The 18,366-nt window shown below is 45.9% G+C and overlaps 2 protein-coding genes across 4 annotated transcripts in view; both read left to right on the forward strand.

The window, feature by feature from the left end:
- Positions 1-5,498, forward strand: part of ZNF341 (zinc finger protein 341) — a 45,739-nt gene extending 40,241 nt beyond the window's left edge. For all 3 annotated transcript variants that reach the window (XM_056811763.1, XM_056811762.1, XM_007474209.2), the window contains one exon: positions 166-5,498. In XM_056811763.1, the coding sequence (XP_056667741.1) occupies positions 166-668 (503 nt within the window). In that variant the 3' untranslated portion in view covers positions 669-5,498. The remainder of the gene's footprint in view (positions 1-165) is intronic.
- Positions 5,499-17,614: 12,116 nt separating this feature from the next.
- Positions 17,615-18,366, forward strand: part of CHMP4B (charged multivesicular body protein 4B) — a 57,804-nt gene continuing 57,052 nt past the window's right edge. The window contains exon 1 of the mRNA XM_001381324.5: positions 17,615-18,099. Coding sequence (XP_001381361.2) covers positions 17,907-18,099 — 193 coding nt within the window. The 5' untranslated portion in view covers positions 17,615-17,906. The remainder of the gene's footprint in view (positions 18,100-18,366) is intronic.

An 18,366-nucleotide genomic window follows, 5' to 3' on the forward strand; every position in this document is an offset into this window, starting at 1 on the left:
TGTGTCCCAAGTACCCTCAAACCCTCTCGGTGCTTTCCCTGTTTACTACAGGGAGCAGACCTTGCCTTGAGGATGCACCTGGCAGGGGCAAGGATCTGGGTGGGCTCCATGGATGAGGGCTCCTGTGACTTCCTGCCCCCCTCTTTTCATTCTGCCCACACACAGGGATGAAGATACACAACTGCCAGTTCTGTAGCAAATCCTTTAGCCGCCGGGCCCACCTCGTGGAACACCAGCGTTCCCACACTGATAACTACAAATACCGCTGCTCTAGCTGTGCCAAGGGCTTCACTCGGCACAAGTACCTGAAGAAGCACCGCTGCCGGCTGGGCCCACTCAAAGACAAAGACCCCCAGGCCTGCCGCCCCCAGAAGCAGCGGGGGGCTCGGGCTCGCAAGGCAGCTGTGCCTGACCCATTGGGCCTGGAGGAGCTCAAGTGCAATGCTGAGGGGGCAGAGGCAGGGGGCTCTGTCAAAGACCCCTTCCCAGAGTCAGATGCAGTACTGTCTATTGTGGTGGGAAGCTCAGTGGGTGGTGAGCCAGAGCTGGTGGTGCCTGGGCACTCGGACAATATGGGCCCCAACCTGACCCTGGCAGGACTGCAGTCTGGAGCTGAGGGTCCCTGTGCCATGTTGGCTGTCCCTGTGTATATTCAGACCACTGAGTGATGAGTGGGGAGCACATGGCTGAACCTGGGCTTACTGGTGGGGCTAAACTCCCCACCACTGCTGCTGCTGGGTGTCTTGGCACCTTTTCTGAGATGTAAGAAGGAATACTTCTCAGGCTTCTTCCCTGCCTTGAGGGGGGGGAGGGGAGGTGGACAATAGCCTACTGGGCCCTTTAGAGGCCAGGTAGCACCCCCTTATGCAAACCAGGTGAGTCCTAGGGACTGCCTGGGGCCAGCCCATGGTGCTGCTGTTGGGCTTGGTCCTGCCCTGGGATACTCAGGAGATGGGACCTGATATGTGTGGACTTGGGTTTGTGATCCAGTCAGTATGCCTGGTTTTTGGGCAAATGGTCTTTGTCAGGGCAGACCATTGATCCTTCCTACTGGAAGCAAGTCATTTATAAACACCTCACATCCTTTATGCTGACTCTTATACATACAGGGAAGTCCTTTGGTTGGCCAAGATCTAGGGGAGATTTGATGAAACTATCAGCTCCTTTGACTGTAGTTCTTTCATAACCTACTAGTCTTTGGGGCAGGCCAGATGAGAAAAGGGATGAGAGGAGATGGGGGAGATTGGATGGCTAGAGCCTGGATCTGGTCATAGTTTGCACGCCAGTGACTCCTCTTCACCTATTCCTGCCATCAGATGTTGTATAGGATGACATATAAACATTAAGATAATCAGGGAGGAGAAGAAGCCATTGTATAATCGGCAGTCCTCCCTCTCCCTGCCTCTGGATGTGAGGGGTGGGTGCAATAAGGCAGAAGTGAGGCTATCCCTGAGGCTGCCTGTGCAAGGAGAGTGGGGGCTTGGAAAAGAGAAAAACCCAGTCACAGCAGCCTGTGGAACTCCTGACCCCCATCCCCACCCACACCATAAGACATGGAGAAGCTCTGGCTCTAAAGGTGACTCAATTCCATGAATATTTGGTAGCCCTTGCCACAATTAGTCCTTGGCCAAATGTACTGGCAGGGATGAGGGGGAAGGCCCAGGCTTCTTTTCTAGGTGTTCTGGGGCAGGGGGTGGAAAGAGGAAAAGAGCCACTGAAAGGAGAACAGAATCCAGAGGGTAGTAGTAAAGTCCCCATTCCCTAACATTTCATATCCCCTGGTTCCCTCTGTCTCCAGTACTCACCTTGTGGCTGGACTTATAAATAACTTGGGGTCCCAAGAGGGCCGCTGCAAAGCAAATGTCTTCAAATGGAGTAAGGCAAAAGGTTAGTGATCCTTGTAGGGTGTTCCTCAGTGGAATAAGTATTATTTGATGATGGAAATGCCAACCTCCTTTAGATGTGAAAGGAAAGACTTTAAAGAATGAGGCAATCCTTGTAGCATGAATAGGATCAGAGAATTTAGAACTTAAAGGAACTTTTACTGATCATGTGGCCTGATCTCTCATTTTTCAGCCTTGGGAAAGGACCCAGAAAGGGCAAGAGACTTGTCCAAAGGCACACAGGCCAAGTGGCAGGGGCAGAGTTGGATGTCAGGACCTCTGACTCTAAAGCTAGCACTTTTCTCACTATTCCATCCTGCTTTTTCTTCATCTGCATCTCAGTCAAATGAACCTTGGGAGGACAGAGCTGATGATCTCATGGAGAGGGAAGACCCCAAGGCATCATCATGAAGCAGAACTGGCCTGGGAATGAAGTCACTGTATGAGGCTGGGCAGTCCATTCTAATCCTATTAGGGTCTGTGGATGGTCCAGTGTATTAGGTGGCAAGGATACAAAAAGGATGAAAAACTGCCTCATCTCAAAAAGCTTACATGTATATACTGTGTAGCCAGATGTGTATTTATAGGACAATTTGAGTATGGAGGGCTCCCCATTGGAAATGATACATTAGTTGAACTTTGAAGGAAAGTGAGCATTCTAGGAGGCCCAGATGAGGAGGAAGCACGTCCCAGGAAAATGGGAAAGCCTGTGCCAAGGCACAGAAGTAGGTGGTATGCCAAGGACAGCTGTAGGACAGTTGAACTAGAACTCACAGTATGTGATAGGCAGTTAATGTGGAATAAGTCTGGAAAGACAGGTTGGACCTAGATCAGGAAAGGCACTGATATCTAGCAGAGGAGATTTTTTTTCCTAGGAGCAATAGTCACCCAGAGTCAGTGCAGGACACTGACCTGGTCAGATTTGTGTGTCGAACAGATCAGAGAGGGGAGAGACTGGAAGTGGGGAATCTAATTAGGAGCCTATTAACAGCAGTTCAGATGACAAGTGATAAGGACTTGAAGTAGGGTAAGGGCCCTGGGATTAGACAGAGGTACGATTGAAACTTTTCAGCTGCTCTGGGGATAAGTGAGGAAGAGGGAAGAATTAAGGATGTGGCAAGGCACTATAGTAGGCACCATGGCTACAAATGCAAAGGTGAGATAAGTCCCTGCCCTTAAAAAGCTTACATTCTACTGAGAAGATTTGTGTTAAAAGATAAGTAAACACAGGACATAGACTAGGTAATGAGAGGCAATATCTTATAGCAGAGAGTCAATTGAGAGTCAAAAAGATCTGGAATTAAGCCTTGACTCTGGGGGAAGCTGGCTGTATGACTCTGGATAAGTCATGTGGCTGGAATGGTTGTGGTGTGGATGGAGAGAAGGGGAGGGGTGCAAGAGATGTTGAGCAACCTGGCAACTGGATAGGAGTGAGAGTAAAGAATTGAGGATACAGGGATTTCAGATTCTTGGATAGGGACGGGGAACACTTAGGGCTGAAGAAGAGACCAAGGATATGACCCTTGGATATGGACCCTTGGACAAGGATATGGTCATATCCAGCTAAGGTTAATGAACTGGGAAGTCAGGACACGTGAGGGGACATCAACATGTATGTCCAAGACAGAGTATAATGGCAGGAGTTGGTATGAAGAGGAAGTGTGAACCAAGTGCTGAACCCTTTGGGGAAGGAGAGAATGCCTGGATTCTGGTAGATAATTGCCTCTCTAATCAAGATAGGATAATAATCTGGGTAGGGTCAACATCCTTGGGGAGAGGAGGTGTGGCTATATGGTAATAGCAGAAGGGTGGATCTAGAAATGGCAGGAAAGTAGAATTTGCCTGCTCCTGGCCCATTGTTTAGTGGGGGAAGGATGTTGATCCAGACTGAAAGTGTCTCTAGTCCTGAACTGGAAGGATAGTTATTTAGTGTCTTCTAGGGAGATGAGTGGGACAGATTTACAAAGGGGTCAGAAAATGGATGAAGTGTAGAAAAAGTCTAAGCTGAAGAGTTTATTAACAGTAGAATGAGAGGGCAGCTGGGTGGCTCAGTGGATTGAAAGCCAGGCTTAGAGATAGGAGGTCCTGGGTTCAAATTTGGCCTCAGACACTTCCTAGTTGTGTGATCCTGAGCAAGTCATTTAACCATTGCCTAGTCTTTACCACTCTTCTGCCTTAGAACCAATACACAGTATTGATTCCAAGATGGAAGGTAAGGGTTTAAAGAAAATGTTTAGAACTATGTATAAAAATAAGAGTAGATAAACCAAGAGTCAAGGCCTGGGCCCTTACCTTAGTGGTAAAGCAAATTTATAAACAGGAAGGACCAACCAGATGCCTAAGGCCCAGAAAGGGATGGAGTGAGAGACTATTTGGCTGGGGCTGCCACCCTTAAGGGACCCATGGTGAAAGGTATCCTCACTTCTTTCTCAAATACCAGGGAAGAAGGGAAATGGGGACTGGTGTCAGAGAGCCCATTCCTAAAGGATATTCTGAAGGCAGTGGTGTCTGAGGCTTTGGTCTTGGAAACCTGGAGGCCTGCTATAAAAGGTTCTAATCCTGGTTGGGGACAGTAGGTCAGAGGCCTAATGCTTGAGGCTCTGCAACCCGGATATTGGTCTAATCCAACAATACCTTGACCTGGTGATTGTTGAAGAGGGGAGTAATAGGAGGCTCCAAGGAAGTTGGGTTGAGGGGAGAAAGGATGAGGAGGCTGGGGAATGGGCAGTGATGGGAAACCTTTTGTGGATGAAGTGTCTGGCCCCGCCCTCCCCAACTGTGTGCTGTGCCCCTCCTCACCCACAAGTGCCAGGTGCGCCCTGTCCTCCCCTCCTTACCTGACACAGGAGCAGGGAAAGGCTCCCATTGGGCTGCTGGGCAGAGGGATGGGGTGGGTAAAGTGAGGAATGTTCTCAGTGAGTGTAGAGAGGGGGAGGGGAGTGGCTCTCAAGCTCTCTGTTCCACTCCAACTCTGCTGCTTATGATCTGCCTACCTTATCCATTGTGGGCTCCCACTGGCTGCTGGGCAGAGGGGTGGAGGATATGAAAAAATATCATCAGGCACAATGGACAGGGGCAGGAGAGCAGCTCTGCCTGAGTCCCTCTTCCTTTATATTAATGAATTTGGGGTGGGGTGGGGAGGGTGGCCTTGTGTCCACAGAGAGGGATCTGGGTGCCATCTTTGGCACCTGTGCCATAGGTTCGTCATCACTGGGTTAGGGCATTCATTGGCAAAGAAAACTGCTACTCTCAGATCTTTTATTATAAACTTACAAAAGCATTATTCTGAGAACAGGTAGGTGACTCAGTGTATAGAGTCAGACTGAGAGACAAAGAATTTAAATTGAGTTCAGATCTGGCCTCAGATACTTCCCAGCTGTGTGACCCTGGGCAAGTCACTTAACCCCTATTGCTTAGCCTTTATCACTCATCTGCCTTGGAACCAATACTTAGTAGTGATTCTAAGATAGAAACAAGGATTAAAAAAAAAAAAGTATTGCTCCCTCTGCCACTTTTGCCCTGGTGATGTTTGGTTCTACCAGCAGGCCTCTTCAGTGTAAATGTCTTTCTTTTTCTGAGGACTATTTTCTCATCTATTAAATGAATCATTTGGAACAAGTCCATTTCAATTTGAAATTATAAAAAGTGGAGGTATGTGGGTGGTTCAGAACATCACTGAGTTCTTCCCCTTTGTCCCAATTTTATTCTGCAGTCTGATCAGCATTTCTGTCTCAGCCCCTGAGCCTGGTGGTGCATTTATCTAAGTGGGTGAGTTGACCAAGATGGGTGGGGGTTTCATTGACTTCATTACACAGAAGTTAAACTATTGAAGTAGCTAGGTGACAGAGTGGGGTAGAGCATTAGGTCTGGAGTCAGGAATAACCAAGTTTAGAATCAGTCTTGGACACTAGCTGTATGACCCTGAGCATGTAACCCTGTTGGCTTCAGTTTCCTCGTCTATAAAATGAGCTAGAGAAGGGAATGGCAAACCACTCCAGTGTCCTTGCCCAGAAAATTCCAAATGGGGTCACAGAGTTAGACACAACTGAAATGACTAAACCACAAAATGCTATTTATTGCAGGGAATAAGTAGCTTAGGAAAATTTTTAACCCAGAGCCTCATGGTCTCCAGCATTAGGCTGAGGGTAGTCCTGTGCCTGGTCATTTCAAGGCATCAAATTGACAATCAGCAAACATTTATTCAGTGCTTTTTAATGTGTCAACCCTGGGGAAATAGTCAAAGAGAAAAAGGTTTCTACAGTAATTATGTTTATTTCCTTAGAGAATTCATCCTCATATATGTGGAAGCCCAGGTAAACTGAATTGCCAAAGAGACAAAACTTCAAGTTTATATACTTTTTTATTTGTGGAAAAATTGGAGAGGGGGTGAGTAATTTAAGGGAGCTATAATTCATACAACAGGATGTGTCCATTTGGAATATTATGTACACAGCTTGGATTTTCTATTAGGACTTGAGGCTTAGCCATGATGAGATAACGGAATAACCTTGGAATCATTTGTAAGATTTAGGGGTTTCTTTCAGGGCCAAGGTGGTATTGACTCTCAGGCAGGATTTATGCCTATGAGAGGAGTCTCAGGTTTATGACCAAGATACAAATGTCTCTGGGCTTGAAGTCTTCTCCTCAGACTCAATATAGTGGAGTAACTTTGATAATGCCAGGCTACTAGCTATAGGATCAATTAGAGATGCCTAGAAAAAGTATACTGGTCAGATTTGTGCCGACTTTCACTGTTATTGTCACTTCCACATGTGTTAGACTTTCTTAGTTGCCACGTAAACAAAGAAAGAAATGAAAGTCCTGGCCCTCAAAGAGCTTACATTTTTTTTTTTAGAATCAATACTATCTATTGGTTCCAAGGCAGAAGGGCTAGGCAATGGGGGTTAAGGGTCTTTCTGAGGTCAAATTTGAACTGAGGACCTCCAGTCTCTAGGCCTGGCTCTTTATTCACTGAGTCACCCAGCTGCCCCCCCCCCCCACTCACCCAAAGAGCTTACATTCTTTTGTGTGTGAAGAGAATACATTTTTTTTAAATGCAGCATTTTTGAGAGAGAAGGCACTGGCACTGGATGTGGAGTGGGTCCAAAGAGGCTTCCTGAAGAAAACTGATTAAGTCTTAAAGGGATTCCATAATTTGGAGGTGAGGAGGGGCCACATTCCAGGTAGAAAGTTATAGCCAGTGCAAAGGCATGGAGACAGGAGAGAGGGGTGTGTGTGTGTGTGTGTGTGTGTGTGTGTGTGTGTGTGTGTGTGTGTGTGTGTGTGGAGTGTGGGAGTTTGTCGTGGAAGCAATAGTGAACCAATGGAGTTTCTCAGGGAAAGGAATGATGCGGTTAGACCTGAGTTTGAGGAAGATTGCTTTGCAAGGACGGCTTGGAGGGGAGAGAGACTTGAGGCAGGGGAGACTACTTATGAGGCACTGCATTAGTTCAGGTGAGAGACGATGAAGGTGGTGGCTATGAAAGTAATAAAAAGGAGCAGCTGATGTAAGTTGTGGAGGAAGAAATGGCACAATTTGCAACTCGTTGAATATGTAGGGTTAGGGAAAGTGAGAAGTTGAGGCTAACATTAAAGTTTTGATCCTAAGCAACTAGAAAAATATGGTGGTATCCTTAACAGATATAGGAAAGTTCAAAGGGGCAAGTTTGGGATAGGAAATTAATTCTGTTTTGGACATGTCGAGTTTCAGATGTTTGGTATCTTCAGCTTGATATGTCCGATAATCAGTTGGGGGTGTGGGACTGGAGCTCAAGAGAAAGATCAGGGTGTGTTTGGGAGCCACTGGCATGGAGATAATTAAACCATGGGAAGTCATGGAGCGAGAAAGTGTAGAATGAAAAGAGGAATATTCTTTTCACATCTCTCTTCATTGCTGACAGAAAGGTACTGTGTCACTTCTACTCATGCTGACTTCATTCCATTTCTTTCCAATATTCTCAGGCAGAACAGTGATTTCAGGACAATAATTTTTTTGTATGGCTTTGCATACTCTCCCAAATACTTTCACATTCCTTGGTGCCTTAATTCACTTTTATTATGACATTTATTAAGCTTCCGTTATTTGTACCTGTGGTCAAAGGCTAGAGAGAAGATAAAAATGCTTGTTCTCAAAGAGCTAGCTCATGAGCTAATAATGAAGGGAGGCAGGGAGGAATCAGGCATGTACACTAATGGATATTCTACAAGATCAACAGTGATAGGGTCAAAGGAGAGACTCAGACAACGTACTGTGAGCAGAATTTGAGAAGAGAGAGATCATTCTCAGAAAACGTTAGAGTTGGGGAGAAATGTGAGAAAGTTCTGTGGAGGAGCTGGCCCCTCATTTGAGCCTCGAAGCAAGGGAATGGTTTCAGTAGATGGAAATGACATTGGGATTGGCTCTTAGAGAGGTGGAAGGCAGGATGAGATAGGGAGAGACAGACTTGTAAGATGGTTTTCATTGCTCCCCTCCCCTTTTACCAATAAGGAGATAGGGTCAGAGATCCACATGTTTTGTTCACAGACACACAAAGGAGCTAGACTTAGACCCAGGCATTCATCTCTATACTGTCCTGCCTTTTCTATGTGTAAACACCATTTTGCACTCATGATGTAAAGATCTATTGACCACTCTTTTATGATAATCTGGATAGAAGGGGCAGCTGGGTGACTCAATGGCTAGAGAATCAGCCCTGAAGACAGGAGGTCCTGGGTTCAAATCCAGTCTCAGACATTTCTCAGCTGTGTGACCCTGGGCAAGTCACTTAACCCCCATTGCCTAGCCCTTACCACTCTTCTGCCTTGGAATGGTTACTTATTCTAAGAAGGTATGAGCTTAAAAAAAAAGTACAGATGGAGGCAAATTCTTCCTAGAACATCTCTTTCCCCCCATATCCTTTACTGCAAATTGAAGGAGAGTAGAAGAGAGAATGGAAAATGTTCTGAGGAGTTCTATCCTTAGTGTTTTCTGGTGAGAAACAACTGACAATGCTACACCTCTTCCAAGCCTTTTGGAGAGCAGATTCCTCCCATTCTTGGCTTTTGGTCAGCTTCCTTCCCTTCTGTGGACAGAGTAAAGCAGTGAAAAGCAAAAGTTGGTTCCCTGACAGTTTCAGTAAATGAAATGAGTTCAGGAGGAAGAACTGGTTGAGCCAGTCACATAGAAGAAGCGGCAGGGACAGAGCTGGCAGCACCCCCAAGGGCAGCCTTACTCTTCTAGGGAGTGACTGTGACACCATTGGCCCAGAGCCTGGTCTCCACCCTTGCCCAGTCATTAGAGGCTGGTGACCAGCTATAGGAAGGAATAATAATTAACAGATCGAATCATAGATTGTTAAGAGCTAGAAGGGACTTAGGAAGTCATCTAGTTCAACTTCTTCATGTCACAGGTGAGAAAACAGGCCAAGAACAGTTAAGTGACTTATCTAAGGTAATGCAGCTAATAAGCAGAAAAGTCAGGATTCCTATCCAGGCCTTCAGATTCTACCAGGCCAGTAGTATTTCCATTATACTTCATCAAGCTGCCTTCCTGACTGTCACAGGACATTATGGAGCCAACTCTAAGCAAAACACAAGGATGGAGGTGGGGTAATGAATTTTCAGAGCTCTTTATTAGGAGAACTAGGTCCCAGCGTCCTTTTCTCATTGACTTCTTCATTTTTTTTAACCTTTATCTTCCTCTTAGAATCAATACCATATATTTTTTCCAACGCAGAAGAGTAGTAAGGGCTAGGCAATGGGGGTTAGGTGACTTGCCCAGGATCACACAGCTAGGAAGTGACTGAGACCACATTTGAATCCAGGACCTCCCATCTCTAGATCTGGCTCTAAATCCACTGAGTCATCCAGCTGCCCCCATAAATATAATTTTATTTATTTTAAACCCTTACCTTCTGTCTTAGAATCAATACTGTGTATTGGTTCCACAACAGAAGAATGGTAAGGGCTGGGCAATGGGGGTCAAGTGACTTGCCCAGGGTCACACAGCTGGGAAGTATCTGAGGCCAGATTTGAACCCAGGACCTCCTGCCTCTAGGCCTGGCTCTCAATCCACTGAGCTGCCCCCTCTCTCGCTGACTTCTTGAATATGGTTTGGAGCAAGTTTCTTTCCCTCCAATTACCTCGGTTTTTTCAAGAATGAGGAGGAGGCTTATAATCGTAAGCACCTCCTTGTACTGTGTGGCTGGTGGGAGGCAGAGGGATAAAAATATTAATGAGGTGCTCTGGTATGTATAAATAACAATTTATATGGCTCTTTAGGGAAGTCAGTGACTCACATGGGTCCCATGCTCCGCATGTGGTCAGCAGGATTGAATCTCTGGGGCCTTTGACTGGGAATGTAGAGCAGCAGCTTGGTCCTTTGCCTAAAGCCCTCTCTTGCTGACTCAGCTTGTACAGATTTTCCTCTGCAATTCTCTCCACTTAAATTCTCCTCCTGGTCTTGGCCCAGGCTCTTTCTGTTCTTCTTATGTTCCAGATTCATTTTTACTGCCAGCCTTTTTAAATCTCTCCTTCACATTACCTTTAGGGCAGGCACACAGCCCGCTCTGAGCCATAAACAGTGCAGGGCTGTTGGGGAGTGACTATTGCTCAGGCCTTAGACCTGGATTTGTATATCGCCTTTCTTTCCTATTCCTTGTGTGACTTTGGGCTGGTGGACCACTCTTTGGGCTTTATTTTCCTCAGCTGCAAAATGGAGGAGTTGGCCTAAATGATCTCTAAGGCCCTTCTACCTCTAAATCCTAGGATGGTAGAGTTTAGCCCCTCCCCTTCATGCTGGAGCTAACCTGGGCTCCCTTCCCTTTACCCCCAGGCCTAATCTTTTGTGTAGAGAATTAAAGAAAAAAGCCCTTATCTTCTGTTTTAGGGTTAGTTCTAAGACATAAGAGCTGTTGGAGCTAGGCAATTGGAGTTAAGTGACTTGTTCAGGGTCACACAACTAGGATGTGTTTAATGCCACATTTGAACCCAGGTCCTCCCAACTCTAGGCCTGACACTTTATATACTGTACTACCTAGTTGTCTCGAAAGAACATATATTTATATCTCTGCTAATAAAAATAATTCATTGTTCTTAGATCCAGAGCTGATTGGGACCTCAAAGGCCAGCTAGTTTAAGGCCTCTTGTTTTATAGGTGAAACAACCAGACCCAGAGAGGTTAAGAAGTATGTCTACAGTCATACAAATTGTATCAGAATTGAGATTTGAACCTGGGTCTTCTTCATTGGGAGCCAGTATTAATTCCAAAATGCCTCTGCTAATAATCACATATGTCATCCAATCAACAACTACTAAACAGTAGCTATATGCCAGACAATGTGCTAATCATTGGAGATATTAAAAAAAAGTACAAAGATGAGGGGATAACATTTCACTTGAATGATTGAGAAAAATAAGCCATTTTAGCAGCGAATTTCCTAAAAGAAAATTAGGAGCCTTTGAGAGCAGCTAAGTAGCATAGTGGATAAAGTGCCAGACTAGGAGTTAGGAAGATCCATCTTCCGGAGTTCAAATCTGGCTTTAAATATTTCCTAGCTGTGTCAAGTTACTTAACCTGTTTGCCTCAGTTCCTCATCTATAAAATGAACTGGAAAAGGAAATGATAAACCTCTCTAGTATATTTGTCAAGAAAACTCCAAATGAGGTGACAGTTTGCAACCTCAAACCCAGAGCTGCTGGCCCATAGCAACCCTACTCAGAGAAGGGGAAGATGTAAAAGGCATCAGAATCTACCTTCCTGCAGCTCTAGGAAACAGCAACCAGTGAATTGTAAGGTGGCCTTAGGCCAAATACAACAATGGCCTGTTGTTGAGATAAAGATCTCCAGCTTGTGACAAGTGTTCTGGTAGTTCTGCCTTCAGATTTCAGGTCTGACTTCAAGGGCAGAACCTCCTTGCCTAGCTCCCCTTACTCACCCCCAGATTCCATTTCCCCTCATTTGCACCGGCAAAGAAATGGTAGAAAGTGGCTTCCCTCATTTTCCACAAGCTACAGGCCCCTATGCCAGGAATGGCAAACCTATGACACAGGTGCCAAAGATGGCACACAGTGTTCTTTGTGGGCACTGGGCCACCTCCCCCTCAATCTATTATTAGAAAGGAAGAGGGACTCAGCGTAATTGCTCACCTCCACCTCTCTACCAAGCCTGATTTTTTCATATCACCTGCCCCTCTCTGCTCAGTAGCCCAATGGGAGTGCTTTTTCCCTCCCCTGTGTGGGGTAAGGAGTGGGGGCTGGGCACACCCAACATGCATTGGGGAAGGGGTACAGCATGCAGTCTGGGGGGTCTGTCACTCCATCTCTAAAAGGTTGGCCATCACTGCCCTATACTCTCCCAAAGTGCTACAAATATATTGATTAGATTTCTCTTTATGGTTTTAATTTTTTTAAATTTAATTTTAAAAATTTTTCCATGGTTATACGATTCTCGTTTTTTTCATCCATTTTCATGCAATATGAAAAGCCCTCCAGTCTCTTGACTTCATTTCCTGGGGGCAGTGGCCAGAATATGGGATATGGTTATGTATTTCAGGAGCTTGTAAGATTAAGGGTTAGAGCTTGGACTGGGGACTTGGAAGTTGCTGGTTTGAGGTCTCCCTAGCTCCATCTGTGTGGCAGGTTGTAGTGGAAAGAACTTTGGACCTAGAATGAAGAGAGAGCCTGCCCTCCTCCCTACCTCCCAAGCCCTGGGTTCTTTGTACTGATTGCACACATGTCCTGCTTCTCTCTCATCTCAATGGCAGAGCTGTCAACCTGAAACTGATTAGTAAATGGCTTCACAGCTCAGCATCAATCTAATTCTAGCCCTGGCTCTGTCCTTGACTCAGTGTGGGACCTTCAACAAGTTCCTTCCTCTCTCTATTCAGTGAATATTCAGTAAAAGCTTACTATGTACAAGGAACCATGCATGTCACAGGGTTACAAAGAGGACAACAAAGTAGTCCTTGCCCTTAAGGAGTTTACATTGTACTGGAGGCTGAGTGATGGGAAGGGGTAGGAGATACAATATATACTCAGCTAATAGAAGTCGACATAATGGAATTTCTAGAGGAAGAGAACATTAATAACTGGAGAAGGAAGAAGAAAGGTCTTGCTTGGGTAGAAAGCGGCACCTTGAAGAAATGTAATTGGAGGAAAAATTAAATTAAATTAAGGACTTGCTCTGAGCCTGGCAAAATAAAGTAAAAATATAAGCAGAAATAAAGACAATCCTTGTTCTCAAGGAGTTTACATTCTAATGGAGGAAGGCAGTACATAAAAGGGAATTGAAAAGGGGATGGAGAGGGGCAGCTAGGTAGTGGATAGAGCACCAGGCCTGGAATTGGGAGGTCCTGGATTCAAATATGATCTCAGACATTTCTGACCGTGGGTAAGTCACTTAACCCCAATTGCCCAGCCCTTAACACTCTCCTGCCTTGGAACTGATACTTGAATTAATTCTAAGATGGAAGATATGGTTTTTTTAAAAAACGGGTGGGGAGAGATGGGGGAACAAAAGTAGATATTTCTGGGCATAGTAGAGAAAAATCCTGTCAAGATGAGTCAAGACTATAACCTGGAGAGGAACTAAGACATGGTTGGCCTGAGCCTCCTTAAAATGAAGATTCTGAGAACCAGCCAATCAGAAGGAAAGGATTCAGGGATGAGGCTATTTCCAGTGTGAGACAGATGGGAGATATCAATATGAAGGTGAAATTGACAGCTTAGCTGTCATGGTATGGGGGTTTAGGGAGGGGATAGTCAAGGCTGATTCTGAGGTTGGAAACCTAGGTGACTGGAGGCTTTGCAATGGTTCTCACAACAGAAAGGAAATTTGGAGGAAGATGGGTTTTGAGGAAAACAAAGTGAGTCCCATTTTGGGGACACTGAGTTTGATATGGCTCCAGGAAGGCATTTGGTGATATGCATCGCCTGATGGATAGTGTGCTGATCTAAGAATCAGGAAACCAGAGTTCACATCCTGTTTCAGACTTTGAGTAGTTGTGTGACCCCTGGACAAGCCACTCCCTCTCTCCCAGCAGAAATTTCCTCATCTGTAAGATGGATATAACATAATTATCCTGCTTGTGAGGACCTATTCATGAGGATCAGTGAGATAATGGATATAAAAAATTTGCAACATTTAACTTTTTAAATGTTAGCCATTATTAAGGAGAAGTAGCTTGTCTTATTGGTTAGAGAGCTAGTCTTGAAACTCAGGGTATTTTGAGTTCAAGTCCTACCTCTGACATATTGACTATGTGATTTGGGGAAAGTTATTTTACCTCTCAATGTTCTAAGCTAGTGAGTGGTATTAGACTCAAATTTGTATGTAAGGATCCCTGCAGGCCACATATTGACTCATTTAAAAAATATAATAATATCTGTTTTATTGTATTTTGTAAAATGTTTCCCAATTATGTTTTAGTCTGGCTCCCCTCTCCTCCAAACCTCAATAGATGTTTGACTTTTCTACTGTAGGCCAACTCTAACTCTAAAAGTTGCCAAGGTGCTGACTTTCATTGGTAGAGAAGACCTTCATTCCTTACCTGGGAATTCTCCAGTTATCATTATACTATATTATTATAGGGGCAGCTAGGCGGTGAAGTAGATGGAGTGCCAAACCTGGAGTCAGGAAGACCTGAGTTCAAATTGGCTTCAGACACAAGCTGTGGGATCCTGGGCAAGTCACTTCACCCTGCATGCCTCAGTTTCTTCAACTGTCAAATGATCTGGAGAAGGAAATGGCAAGCTACTCCAGTATCTTTGCCAAGAAAACCACAAAAGGGGGTCATGAAGAGTCAGACAACTGAAATGACTGAACAACAAATTATTATGGGACTAGAATTCAGGATGAAGCTTAGATCTGGTTGGCTTCTTATGGTTTGGTGTCATCCACCTCAAGATGACAAATGAATTGAAGGGAGATAGTGAGATCAAGGGATCAATGAGGTTAGAGAAGAGGATACAGCTTTCGGGGATGGCCACACTTAGTGGTAGAAAAGGACAGTGAGCCTGGGAAGGAGACTAAGGAGAAGAACCAGAAAAGATCAGTGAATATCCCAGAAACCCAGACAGGAGACAGTCTAGGGCAGCACTGGTGACCCTTCTCTCCACTGAGTTCAAGTGCCCAGAGGGTGAATTCAAGCTGTCAGTGAGCCCTCGAGTTACTGAAGAGAGCTGAGGAAGGAAGTGGCTGGACAGAGGGTTGGGGCATGCTGGGAAGTGGTGGTGGTGGGGGGAGAGAATGGAGCAGTTCCCCAAGTGCCGGCTCTGCTTCCGTGCCAGGTCTTCACCAATGCTGGTCTAGGGGGCAAGGGCGAGAACAGAGTAGTATAAGGATTGAGAAAAATCTCTGAGTTTAGCAAATAAGAAATTGTTGTTAATTTTTGGTGGGAGTGGTCTCTGATAAATGGAAGGGTCAGAAGCCTAACGACAAACCATTATGAAGTGAGAGGTGAGAAAATGGAGAGAATGAGTGTAAACAGCTCTTTCCTGACTTTGGCTACAAAGAAATGTAAGTTAATAGCTAAAAGGTCAAATGCAGGGTACTTTGGGGGTGGGGACAGAGGAAAGGCAGATTTATGGAGAGCAAATTAGGAGATATTGAAGATGAAAGAGGGAATGATTAAGAGGGCAAGCTGTAGAAAGAGATAGAAAGGGATGGGCTTAAGAACCCACCTCTTGTCAGAAAGTAGAACTGAGGAAAGGTTCGGGGAAGGTGTCAAGGAGCAGGAGGTGTGGAATGGCCCCTATTTTCTCAGTACAGTAGGGGGTGAGGTACTTTACTGAGAGGGAGGATAGAGGAAGGAAGGGATGGTGGAGGAGGCTTGAAGAGAGAAGAAAAGGTTTGGAACAGCTCAAAGAGGCCATCAGGGGAGAATAGACATTTGCTATGCAATAAGGCCAGTTGAAATTTGATAATTTAAATCTATAGCAGATGCAGTCAGCACAGTTCTGTTACTTTCCTCACTGACCTTCAGAATTACTCGAGTAGGACCTGAAGAAGGGTTGTAGTTAGGTGACCCTAAGCTGGCCAATATTGGACAAGAGAACAGGGGAATTAAGGATAGAGGACAGTGTACAGTTGAACTGGACAAGCCCTCAAAGGGACAAACATGAGTCCCAAACCAAGGTAATGAATTCTGAGACTAGGAAGGGGTGGAGTAACTTGAAAAATAGATTTAGGAGGATTGAAGCAGCCAGAATGATTGAAAGATAGGTGATTGTGATCAAACAGAAAAATTAAGATTTCTGGATCAAGGAGGTAGCCCAGTTTTGGGTAATAGTGATGCTGAAGGCATGACTCTCCATTATGATGAGTAGCTGAAATGGAGTGAAGGTCATGGGAGTGGAGGAGGTTGATGATTTGTTATGGTAATCCAGGATATTTGAGAGGACATGATTGTGTTATGTCAGGGAGAGAGCACAGGACTTGGAATCAGAAAGGTTCAAATCTTGTCTGAGAAATGACTAGTTCTGTGATCTTCTACAAATCTCTTCCCATCTGAGGCACTGTTTCTTCTGTAAAATGGGCATTATAATAGCCCTTCTTTGGTCTTGGTTTTAAGACTCAAATGAGAGAGCATCTTTAAATAGCTTTACAAACTTTAAAATGCCATATAAATGTGGGCTATTATTGTTGTTTAAGCCCCTAAATATGATACCATATGAGAATGGAAGAGTGTAAACCAGCTGATAAATTCCTTGAGAAACCAGGGATTATGACTTGGGGACTGGTTAGATGAGTCCAACCAGGAATTGTGTCCAGATAATACGGGTGATATGGGGTAACTCTCAGGAAAGAAGTTGTTCTATGGTGATGGCAGAGGTAGAGCCCTTTTAAAGCCCAACCTGGCTATTGTCTACCTTTCCTAACCTTTTCTATGTCATTCTACTTCATGGATGCTCTACCTTTTAGCTTAAGTGGCCAAAATATCTCCCCAGTATTTCTTCTTCAATTTTCCACTCTATGCACAGGCTCCCCCCCCCCCCCATAACTAGGATACTTGTTCTCCTCACCTCCGTCTCATGGTGCCCCCCAGCTACCTTTAAGGTTTAACTCAATTGCCACTCTTCCCTATTCCCTCAGTTTTTCGTGCCACTCCCCCCCAAACTTTGTAGAGAGGTGAGTATGAATTAAGCCACTTAACCTTGTTTGCCTCAATTTCCTCATCTGTAAAATTATGAGGTTGTAATAGATGACCAAGAGATCTCTTCCAGCTCCAAATCAATGATCCAGTGATTGTTTACTCAGCACCAAAATAAGTGTTTAACATATGCCTATTAAGGCATATGTTAGTGACTCAGTACATAGAGTACCAGGTCTGGAGACTGGGAAGTCCTAGGTTCAAATATGGCTTCTGTCTCTGTCTAGCTGTGTGACCCTGGGTAAGTCACTTAACTCCCATTGCCTAGCTGTGTGACCCTGGGTAAGTCACTTAACTCCCATTGCCTAGCTGTGTGACCCTGGGTAAGTCACTTAACTCTGCCTAGCCCATACCATCTGCCTTGGAACCATACTCATTGATTCTAAGACAGAAGATAAGGGTTTTTAAAACAACAACATGCCTATTGAATTAAACTAATTGTAAATTGCTCTAGCTTCTTTCACTAAAGGACAGCTCAGCATCCAATCTAGTGTCACCTCGAATTGAATCAGTTTGTCAAACTACATAGTTCTTAGGTTGAGGCCTATGGGTGGACTACATTTCCCAGGACACACTAGCACCCTTTGACCCAAGCAGTGTCAAGGACTACAGGTCCCGGCAGCCAATGCGGTCTGGTAGCGTAATAGACTACGCTCTCCCGCGGTATATCGCGGGCCTGCGGGTCGCCAAGTGGGCAGTGCTGACGGCGCGGGCGGTACCGGGAGTTGTGGTCCGCGTCGGGTCGCCTAGACGCCGCGGGGGCCTGTGGGAGGTGGAAAGTACAGGCCCCGCTGAGGGAGGAGGCATCAGTGCGGCCTGAGCCGGGGAGCTGCGACTGCGGCTTCGACTGGGGTCCTCGGGCGGCGGCGGTGGGGACCGGGGGGGTGGCGGCACCATGTCGGTGTTCGGGAAGCTGTTTGGGGCCGGCGGGGGTAAGTCCGGGGGCAAGGGCGGCCCGACCCCGCAAGAGGCGATTCAGCGGCTGCGGGACACGGAGGAGATGCTAAGCAAGAAACAGGAGTTCTTGGAGAAGAAGATCGAGCAGGAGCTGGCGTCGGCCAAGAAGCACGGTACTAAGAACAAACGAGGTGAGTCCGAGCCGGCCAGCCCAGGGGGCTCCTGCGCCACCGATCTGCCCCGCCCGGCGGGCACCGACCCCGCCCCGCCCCATCCGGCAAGGGACGCCGGCTCTGGCTCCCTGGCCTCGGCGTCTACGCCCTACCCTGGTCTCTGACACTGCTTCGTCATCCCGCTCAGCACGGGACCCCTTCACTCCCACCCAGTCCTTCCCTCCCGCGGCCACTGCGCACCTGTGGAGTTTCCTGCTGCCTTCTAAGGGGTCGAGCCCAGGCTCA

Source organism: Monodelphis domestica, chromosome 1, assembly GCF_027887165.1.
Source record: "Monodelphis domestica isolate mMonDom1 chromosome 1, mMonDom1.pri, whole genome shotgun sequence".
Lineage (NCBI taxonomy): Eukaryota > Metazoa > Chordata > Mammalia > Didelphimorphia > Didelphidae > Monodelphis > Monodelphis domestica.